The following is a 10,410-nucleotide window of genomic DNA, read 5'->3' as shown; positions in this document are numbered from 1 at the left end:
CCATGGACATCTGGAGGGCCGCAGTTTGACTACCTCTGCTCTGGAGCAACTGCGGTTTCAAAACAGTCCTTCAGGGAAGTAGAACAAAACTATGACATTTCTAGACCTAGCTTGGAAACCAAGCAGCCTGTCAGATTATCGACCAGGAAAGGTCTTGATCTAAATTCTCCCCCCCCCTCCCCCTGTGGCCAAAGAATCCACCAAAGAGGTGAATTACAGGCATTTGCAAAATATTTCCCGTTTCCCAAAAATGCAGCTCATTCTGCATTTCTGGTGTCTTGCCTCTGCACCCCCCCCCCAAAAAAAATAAATCCCCTGGACACATATTAAAATACTGAACCAAGATCCTAAATGAAAGGCGTACAGGACGTGCATGCAGGTTTGTGTGTGTGTGTGTCTGTGTGGGGTGGGGGCTTTTCTGCCAAAAGTCAGAAAGCTAAATCCAGAGCGTAGCCGGGTTCAACCGTGCCTCGAAATCTGCCAGCTCGCCCTTTCCGAAATGCATCTCGAGCTCGGCTCAGGCTGCCTGCAGGAACAGTCAGGTGCAGCGTTTATCCAGCCTTTCCGCAAACGGACGACACTCCCAGATTCGACTCCTCTCAACCGTTTGCCGGTGATAAAAAAAAACATCCGATGCTCGCAAAACCCCTTTCTCCTTATGCTTTTACCGCAGTGGAACATCCTCGGACGCGTTTCTGTCCTTGCTATCCAGAAGCACGTTTCATGTTTTTTTTAAAAAGCAAAACAAAACATTCACCCCTAAACTCGTCACTTAAAAGATGATCCCGAATGCGAGGGTTACGAAAACCGCGGGCTGGCGCCGGGAGGAGAGCTTTCCGAACCGTGCTCCGGTGTGCTGGTCCGGTGGGGCTAGTCCCAGTGCAACTGCAGGTCCTGGGGATCGAGGAAGTCCGTGGAAAACATGCCGGGGGCCGCCGCGCTCAGAGGAGTCAGCCCCGACGAGCTGCCGTGCATGGTGATGTCGAGCCACTCCATGTTATCCAAGTGCGTGTCCGGAAGGTCGAGGGACAAGCAGGAGCTGGACGTTGTGAACTGGGAGTCGGAGGTTTCCATGGGCGACTGCGAGTGGTTCAGGAGGTCGTTCTGAAGGTCCTCGGGGAGAGAGAACGGCTCCCTGTCCTCGTGGCTGCTGCCCAGAGCGGCCATTTCGTTCCCCGCGGGCAGAGTCCCGTCCAGGAGCGCCTCCAGCTGGTTCTCCAGGGAGAGCGAGAAGCCGCTGGTGGAATCTAGGGAGAGGGGAGGGGCCATTTGGACCTGCGGCGGCGGGCGGGACACGACGGTGTTCACGGGCATGGTGGTGATGCTGGCGGTGACGGGCCTCATTTTGGAAATCAGAGACGGCTCCTCCTTGGTCGGCAGGGAGATCTCTGCTCGCGAGGGAGGGAGGGAGGGAGGAAACGACAGGGGGGTCAGAATGGCGTCGGACCGCCGGCCGAACCGGTACAGAAAAGAAATGAATGCGCCAAGATGAACCTGTGCTATATTTTGACAGGGTGAATGAATACCGAGCAATTTAGAATCATAGAGTTGGAAGGGGCCATAGAGGCCATCTAGTCCAACTCCCTGCTCAACGCAGGATCAACCCTAAGCATCCTAAAGCATCCAAGAAAAGTGTGTATCCGACCTTTGCGTGAAGACTGCCAGTGAGGGGGAGCTCACCACCTCCTTAGGCAGCCTATTCCACTGCTGGACTACTCTGACTGTGTTTTCCTGATATCTAGCCTATATCGATGTACTTGTGGTTTAAACCCATTACTGCGTGTCCTCTCCTCTGCAGCCAACAGAAACAGCATCCTGCCCTCCTCCAAATGACAACCTTTCAAATACTTAAAGAGGGCTATCATGTCCCCTCTCAGCCTCCTTTTCTCCAGGCTGAACATTCCCAAGTCCCTCAACCTATCTTCATAGGGCTTGGTCCCTTGGCCCCAGATCATCCTCGTTTAGGAAAGGTAAAAGGAATTTATGAAACCTCCTAGCCGCCAGCGTCCGGATAACTGCGCTACGTGTGGCTTAAGAGACACGTTCCACAATCCACCCTGCACTAAGGACTTGCACTTGCTTTGCTCCTTGCGCTGAACTGTCACAAGGCTTTTAAACAGGGCTCAAGGCAGCCTCGGGCCACCGACTTCTTTGCACCGACTGACAGCAATAAGAGCTTTCTTTGAGCCGGAGAATTCCAAGGGGATGACTGGGGCTCAGTAGAAAACACAGCAGATCCCTGCTGGTTAATGAACCGTCATCGCCTTGTGGGACAGGGTAGCATGCTGCTCAAAGGGTGAGGCGACATTCTCTGCCCGGTCCACGCTGCTCTGGGAATTCGCTTCCTTTCTAGGCCGCACAGGGAAAAAGCTCAACAAAACAGCCATTCACTTGCTCCTCTGATGGAAAGGTAGCTATTGATTCCGTGACACTGGCAAGCCCTGCTCGGCTGCTTCTTTTCCGCCCCTGGCTTCGATCCCACTTACCTCCGCTCTTGATGAGGATATCGAAGAGGTCGTCCATCTGCTGGCTGTGTGCGCTGGCAATCTGTAACACAGAGAGCTCTTTACTGACTTTGGTCACGCAGTTGTGAAAGAGGGTCGGTTTTGGGGTCCAGCAGGGTGGTCAGGGTTATTTGGGGGAGGCCGTGTCTGTGTACTTGCATTGTCCCCTTTTGCCCGGCTGGGCGATCCCCTCTCTCTGTTTTTTAACGCATCCTGCCTTCGCAGGCTTGTTGGTGAGGGTTACCGAGAGGTGTGGACAAACCGGGCCTGTTGTCCTGGGGAAGACGGGGAGCTTGAACACAATGAGTGGCTTTTGCATCATCTATCTTGGGAGCTCTAAGAAGATCGCTGCCCCTATGGGCGGCTTGTTTAAGCAGGGCCCAAACAAGCTGCTTTGGGTCACTGCGGTGGGCGCAGGGAGGAGCAGAGCGCTGTGCTCTCCTTATTTTGGTTTCACCCAGCTCGTGGCTTCCCACGCCAGTCACATGATTTGGGAATGAATGGGAGGAAGCTCGCAGGCAGCTAGGCGGTAGGAGGTGTCTATACATTTAGGGCATAGTGCGGTTCAGGGATGAAGAACCTGCTAGAGAGGACAGCCTCTCCAAGAGAGACAAGGAGTCTTGAGGATGATGCTGTCGGGGTAGAAAAAGAAGGGAGACACATTGACTTTAACCTCCCGCTGGTTGCTCCTATGGGTGAACAGGAAGAAGGAGAAGGAGAAGGAGAAGAGGAGGAAGAGGAAGAGAAAGAGAAAGAGGGAGAAGAAGAAGAAGAAGAAGAAGAAGAGTTGGCTTGTATACCCTTTTTTACTATCCGCAGAAATCTCAAAATGGCTTGCAACCGCCTACCCGTCCTCTTTCTACAACAGGCACCTTGTGAGGTATGTGGGGCTGAGAGAGCTCTGCGAGAACTGCAACTGGCCCACGGTCACCCAGCTGCCTGCATGTGAAGGGGGAGTGGGGAATCAAACCCGGCTTGCCAGACCGGAGGCCTCTGCCCTTAACCGCAACGCCGCGCTGGCTCTCTGGCACAAGATGATTCTACGTAATAACACGGCTAAGCAAAATCATCCATTATGTTTCGGCGCCTGGGACCTACCTCTCGTTGGGAGGCCTGCATGCTGCGCGTCTGCTTTATGGCTTCTTCGTAGCGTGGGGGGTCTTTGGCCTTGGTCACCGAATGGCTGAACAGAGGCCGCGGGACGCTGTACTGCTGGGACTGGGGTGGAGACGCGGGCTGCGGGAAACGACAGCAAGGGTCAGCAGAGGATGGCACAGCAGCAAGCAGGCCCTACCAGGCGCCCTGGCCGAGATATCCCCCTGCAAAACCCACCCTCAATATGGGAAAAATGGCCATATGTGGCTGGGCGACAGTATAGCCTGGGGTATTCTGGATTCACACAGATTTGGGTCTGGATCCCTGCTTTCTCAAAAGCATTGGATACAGTGCTAGCTGTCCGGCTTGCAGAGCCTGGTTCTTATTTAGTTTGGTTCTTATTCTTCCTGACAAATATATAATTGCTAAATATGCTGGGGCGGCTGCAGAAATAAGGGAGGGCTGGTCCAATCCGATAAATTAACTGTGACTTCTATTGAATCCGTACAGTGCGTTTTATATACGTTTGTCTTATCTGTGTCCATTTTGGATCCATTCCGTAACTGGTGGAATTCGAGGGGACGGATTCATAGAATCATAGAATCATAGAGTCGGAAGGGGCCATAGAGGCCATCTAGTCCAACCCCCTGCTCAACGCAGGATCAGCCCTAAGCATCCTAAAGCATCTAAGAAAAGTGTGTATCCAACCTTTGCTTGAAGACTGCCAGTGAGGGGGAACTCACCACCTCCTGAGGCAGCCTATTCCTATGATTGTCTGTCCTACGGCTGCATTGGGATGCTGTGACGCGGTTTACTAATTTAACAGGATTAACTTTTGCTTACACATTCCCGCTGTCATGATGGTCGGTTCACGGTCTGACGAAGAGTGCTTGCGCTCGAAACCTCCCCCCTTGAATAAATCTTGGTTGGTCTTAAAGGTGCCGCTGCGCTCTGGTTTTGATTTGTGCTGATATTTTTCGCGGGGTGGCCTATGGCCGCAAATTGCTTTAGGATGCTTAGGGCTGATCCTGCGTAGAGCAGGGGGTTGGACTAGATGGCCTGTCTGGCCCCTTCCAACTCTATGGTTCTATGACTAGATGGCCTGTCTGGCCCCTTCCAACTCTATGATTCTATGACTAGATGGCCTGTATGGCCCCTTCCAACTTTATGATTCTATGATTCTATGACTAGATGGCCTGTATGACCCCTTCCAACTCTATGATTCTATGACTAGATGACCTGTATGGCCCCTTCCAACTCTATGATTCTATGAAATAAAACGGACAGGCCGATCCCTCCTTATCCCAAATGCTCTGGGATCCCCCAAAGCTCTTGTCCAGAAGCAAGACGCTCCCATCTGCTGTAACGTTTGGGGGGCTCCGTGCTGTGGCCAGAATAGGCCCCCTTCCAAAGGCTGCCCATGCACTGTTAACCTCCTCATTTAAGACAGCAACAGGGGACGCCTCTCTCCAGCGCCACTGAGCCGGCCCGGAGAAAGAGAGGTACCTTCTGAGGAGCGCTGGGTCCGTTTTGCACCAAGGGGACTTGGCTTCCTGAGTGGATGCTTGAGCTCGAGGACTGGCTAAACAATGGCTGCGGCAGGGCTGTCACAGACTGGTTTTGGGAGGAGAACACTGCGATTGGTGAGGTAGAAGGGAACACCTGTGGGAACAGAACGGGTGGAAGCCTGTTAGATGGACTTCAAATTAAGCAAGCGTGGTTGGCGAGGAGAGCGGTTTGGTTTCGAAGACAGTCAGGGGTCGCCGTAAGGAAAAGGGACCTCGTCTGGGGAGAATCCCAAATTGCCGTCCCAGCTCTTGAAAAGCCCCCACGATGGAGAAAAAGCTGATTTGAGTTCTCATGGATATAAATAACATTGCTTTGGGAGGGGGGTGTGTGGATCTAGCTTAAGGTGACCAGATTTTAGCATTGGTAAAGCGGGACACCATTGACCGGGGAGGTTCTTGATTAAAAATTTGGTCTCTGAGCAACAAAAAGTTTCAGAGAACGCATAGAACGCAAAAATTGTAATATATACATTTTAAATTTCAGCATAAGTACAATTTGCCAGGTACCCAAAGATGTCCCTCCAAAAGTGGGACAATCTGGTCACCTTAATCCAGCTGCACAATCCTTGAAATCGCGGATTTACTAACGGAACGGGCTGCTGGGTCCCTAAGGCGAGGTCTAGAGGCACCTCCGTGCAGGGTGAGAAACCATAGCCATGGGATCATGCTTTATCAGGCCCCTTGGTTACAGGAAGCGCCTTCTTCTGGCAGAACAGGATCGTATGCGGTGGCAGGAGGTTCCATGGGCAGGAGGGCAGGAGGTTTTGTGATCAGAAATCAACGCCCGGCTTGAACAGGGCCACGGCTTCAAATGAATCAGGCACTCAGTAAGAGAGGTTCTATGTCAGGGCATCAGAGACCCGGAAAGTGACTGAGCTACGTCACTGTTTTAACGGAGAACTATCACGGAGAAGCAATATTCTGTAGTTCGCTTAGCGACTTCTTGGCGAAGAGCACAGCCCAGGCGTCACTGCGGAGGTTTCAGCTAAACAAACGTTTCAGGAACACGGGGTTATTTGCCTGCTTTGCAGAACGCTACGCTCCTTGTACCACGGGGGCTTCCCGTCAGGCGTTTGGGGAACGCATTCAGGCGGCTGCTGTCCTAGGTCTCCCAGAGAAACGCCAACCGGGATCTAAGCGGCAGAACTAAGAAGGGCAATGCTCAGTCGGGCAGGGTGCCCTGCTTAACAGGACATGTTTTATCCTGCCTTGAGCAGGGGGTGGGACCACATGGCCCTGGGTGGCCCCTTCCGACTCTATGATTCTATACCCCTAGAGAGCCCATGGGTCAGTCTGCAAGCCAGGAGGGCAGGGAATTAAACCGTCGCGGCGATTCACCGACCTTTCTGTTCTGGGGCGTCTGGCCAAGCGCCTGCTGCTGGGGGCTGTTGGGTTGCGGGGGGGAAGGGTGCATCTGTGGCACGTTCGGGACCAAGCTGGAGGGAGAAGGTATCGGTGCCACGTTTGGCATTCCTGGTGGCGGCTGAGCCTGCGGGAGGAGAGACAGGGAACAGCGGCTTGAACGACGGCAGCAGGGCCTCCCTGGCCCGCACGACCACTTTGGGTCCCTTGGCCGGACAAATGAAACAATGCCGGGCCGCCCGAAAGAACAGGTGGGCGTGTCCTAAGCAGCCCCTTAAGAAAAGCCATCGGTTCCCTCCCTTTAGGTCAGTTGCTCCTCTGAGCGTATTGAACAGGACATGCTCAAATTGGATTTGAAGTGCAGCAGACCTCTACCAGGGCTGGGGGCTTCTCGAGCCTGGCCCCCGCCTGGTGGAACAAGCTCCCTGAAGAGATCAGGGCCCTCCCCGAACGTCCACAATTCTGCAGGGCAAAAGGGAGCTCCTCTGCCAGGCATTGAGAGCCAGTTTGGTGTAGTGGTTAGGAGTGCCGACTTCTAATCTGGCATGCCAGGTTCGATTCTGCGCTCCCCCGCATGCAACCAGCTGGGTGGCCTTGGGCTCGCCACAGCACTGATAAAACTGCTCTGACCAGGCAGTGATATCCCAGCGCTCTCTCAGCCTCACACACCCCACAGGGTGTCTGTTGTGGGGAGAGGAATGGGAAGGCGACTGTAAGCCGCTTTGAGCCTCCTTCAGGTAGGGAAAAGCGGCATATAAGAACCAACTCTTCTTCCTCTTCTTCATTGGCTTGAGGCCGACCGACCCAACAACATCTGCCAGCCCCCCCCTCCCAAACACGCTCCTCCGTGACTAAATATACCGACCCATCTAAGTATCTCAAAGTTCCTCTTAAGATATTGTTCTAATTGATATGTCATGGCACGATGGTTATATTGATTTATTTTATTTATTTATTCCTTTATTAGATTTTTATTATACGGCCCGTCCATACGGCTCAGGGCGGCTGATTATAAATATTATTATAAATGATTATAAATATTAGTTATATTGTAATCAACCTATGACGTTCCATGTAAACCACCCAGAGCCGTAAGGAAGGGCGGGGTAAGAATCCAAATAAATAAAATAAATCTAAAGTAGAGACACCCGAATGTATTTCCTTAGTAAGTAGCAGCATTTGGGATGTGTGTGTGTGTGGGGGGAGGGAATCTATATTTGGACCAGGGAGTTTTTCAAACCCCAACACCAGGGGTAGTCAAACTGCGGCCCTCCAGATGTCCGTGGACTACAGTTCCCAGGAGCCCCTGCCAGCGAATGCTGGCAGGGGCTCCTGGGAATTGTAGTCCATGGACATCTGGAGGGCCGCAGTTTGACTACCCCTGCCCAACACCATTTCCTTGACTTCAAATGGTTTCTCTTACCCTGCCGGAGAAAACAGAGGCCAGTTATGCTTCCCCTCTTATGGAGGAACCTATGAAATTTGGAAAACAGTGAGAAGTGGAAGAGGCTAACTTTTGTGTGGCAGCCCTGATTCTAGTGACCTCTCCTGGTTGCTCTTTACCAAGTAAAAAGGCTTCCATTGCTAGAATACGCAAATCTCCGCCATCTCATTTCCCGGCGCAGTTCTTCGTTCTACGGTCGGTCCCTCCCCACGCTATTTACGACCGCTGGATTCAGAAGCCACCGGTTCCGCCCGGGAAATGCAGGACAGAAGCTGCCTGGCCCAAAGCAGAGGAGAGCTTTCCTACCTGGACTTGGACGGCGCCCACAGGGAGCTGCACCGAGGCGGCCGGATTTGGGCCCTGCAGAGTGAGCGGCAGCAGCAGCTGCGCCGTCCCTTGGGCAGTGAGGACGGCGTGTGGCTGAGCCACCAGGGCTGTCTGAGGCTGCCTGCGCGAGCCGACGTAAAACTGAGATATGACATTCTGGGGCTCGGCTTTGGCCAGGGGGACCTCCTGCTTGATCACGAGGGCCTTTTTGGCAACGGGATTCTGGACGCCCGCCGATTCTGGACGCCTTCCGTCGGAGCAGTCTGCCAAAGCGCCTTCCTCTTTGACCACGGGGCCGAAGTGCTTCCGGTTCAAAGGGGACGCGGAAGCCGCAGGGGCCTGGGAGGGCTGCTGGTGGCCCCTCTTCTCCACTTCGAGCTGCATTTTCAGCACTTCCACCAGCTTCTGCTCCTGTTCCAGTTTCTTCTTGAGCTCTTCGATCTGCTGCTCTTTCTCCTTCAGCCTGCGGTCCTTCTCGGCCGCCGCCAGCTCCGTGCTCCCGTCGGCGGGGCCGTCTTCGCCGGCGGACGCCCCGGAAGGCGACGCGCCCGGCAGCTGTGGCGGCGACATCAGGGTTATGATTTCGCTCAAGGCGTCGGCCATGTTAGCGTCGTCGGAGCTCAGGTTCGACGGCTCTGAAGGAGACGGCGAGATGGGCAGTGAGGAGCTGAGGCGTTCCGCGTACATGGCTTTGCTCCCGGCCCCGGCGGATGGCGCTTCCGAGGAAAAGCAGTGCGCGGAAGTAGCTGCTGGCTTATTTAGCGTACTGGCGGGGAATATGGCCGCTACTTCCCCGGGGTTACTTAGATTGTTAGCGGAGGTCGTTGTGGCTGACACGCTGCTTGTGCTGACAGAATTATTATTCAGGTCCTGATAGGGTTTCAAACGCTCGATGAGATCCATTTTCGTCCCGGACACAGGTAACCCCCTCAGCTTGAGCTCCATTTTCAGTTCGGCCACCTGACGTTAAAAAAAAAAAAAAAAAAGGTGAAAAATTAGGCTGTGACGGTCGAGGAGCCTCATACAAGCTCCACATACAGGCTCCACTGCACGCGTGAGGCTCCTGCATTGATGAGGCTCCCACATTCGCTGTTACCTGTTATGTATCTCCCTTTGTATGTGCAGAGACACCGTTAACGTTGCAGTTCAGAGGCCTATGCCTAAGGGAGAGCTCTCCTGAGCTCTGGATCGAAGGTAAAATGCTTAGCTTCTTTGGCATTTTGGAAACAGGTTTTGTTTTCGATTGCAGGAGCCATTTATCTGTATTTTTAAGGTGCAGAAGATATCTGCAGCAGCCAGAATCTTACGTTTGATATTCATCTTCGGTTTACATTTTTTGATGCGGTTTTATTGTAAATCAATGTGAGTTTTTTTTTTAAAGAACGGTGTGCAAACGAGTGTAATCATTAACCGAGTCATTAAGAAAGCCACCCAAAGTGTAACGCAGAGAAAAAGCACAGCTTAGCTGGGACAAATGTAACTGTGAAGGACTTTACACTCAACGTGTGGGCCATGATCCAGCAAAAGGTGAGGGAACGAACCTGCAGATTTTACGATTAGGACGGGAAAGAACTGATATGTGCCTGGGACAAGGAATGCTCAGAGCTCTGCAGTTTTAGGAAGTGATGCAGTCTTGTCTACTGGATCATGGGGGTGGCCAGATGTCTGAAACAGCTTTTAGGTTCCCTCTTTCCCTCGATTATAAAAGCTGAGCATCTGCTGGCTGCCAACCCAGAAGACTCATTTGAGCACCCACAAGAGGTCGCTCTCCTTCCACACAGAGAAGGGCTTGCAAAATGTATCTGAAGCCGAGGAAGGGAGTGCACGTCCGGGCGCCCTAGTGACTGCCTGATTCGTTTTAAAACACCGGCTGTGGCTCAGGCCAGGCTCTTCCCTACCTAAACAGACGGCCATTTCAAGGTCGTCATGGCTTTTAAGGGTCAAGGGCCCCAAATTCCTTGTTTCTAATCCAGCCCTTCCCCGAAGACACTTGGGGAAATTATACATGGCTCCCCAGTTCAGGGGAAATGCTGCTTCCCCCCCCCCCCCCCCCCTGTACAATGTTCAGGGAAAGTGTTGCTTTTGTGCTTTTCGGCCTGCATTGTGCTTT

General features: G+C 53.0%; 1 protein-coding gene across 8 annotated transcripts in view; it reads right to left on the bottom strand.

Annotated features, from left to right (window-relative positions):
* MRTFB (myocardin related transcription factor B) overlaps positions 1 to 10,410 on the bottom strand; it is a 73,294-nt gene continuing 62,884 nt past the window's right edge. For 7 of the 8 annotated variants that reach the window (XM_077316415.1, XM_077316418.1, XM_077316416.1 and 4 more), the window contains 6 exons: positions 8,280 to 9,260; positions 6,510 to 6,656; positions 5,106 to 5,261; positions 3,603 to 3,740; positions 2,487 to 2,547; positions 1 to 1,388 (listed from right to left, as the gene is read on the bottom strand). In XM_077316415.1, the coding sequence (XP_077172530.1) occupies positions 871 to 1,388; positions 2,487 to 2,547; positions 3,603 to 3,740; positions 5,106 to 5,261; positions 6,510 to 6,656; positions 8,280 to 9,260 (2,001 nt within the window). In that variant the 3' untranslated portion in view covers positions 1 to 870. The remainder of the gene's footprint in view (positions 1,389 to 2,486; positions 2,548 to 3,602; positions 3,741 to 5,105; positions 5,262 to 6,509; positions 6,657 to 8,279; positions 9,261 to 10,410) is intronic. The other variant, XM_077316422.1, reaches the window with a different exon arrangement.

Source organism: Paroedura picta, chromosome 17, assembly GCF_049243985.1.
Source record: "Paroedura picta isolate Pp20150507F chromosome 17, Ppicta_v3.0, whole genome shotgun sequence".
Classification (NCBI taxonomy): domain Eukaryota; kingdom Metazoa; phylum Chordata; class Lepidosauria; order Squamata; family Gekkonidae; genus Paroedura; species Paroedura picta.
The sequence above is the reverse complement of the archived record's forward strand: the minus strand, read 5'-3'. Positions and strand labels throughout refer to the sequence as shown.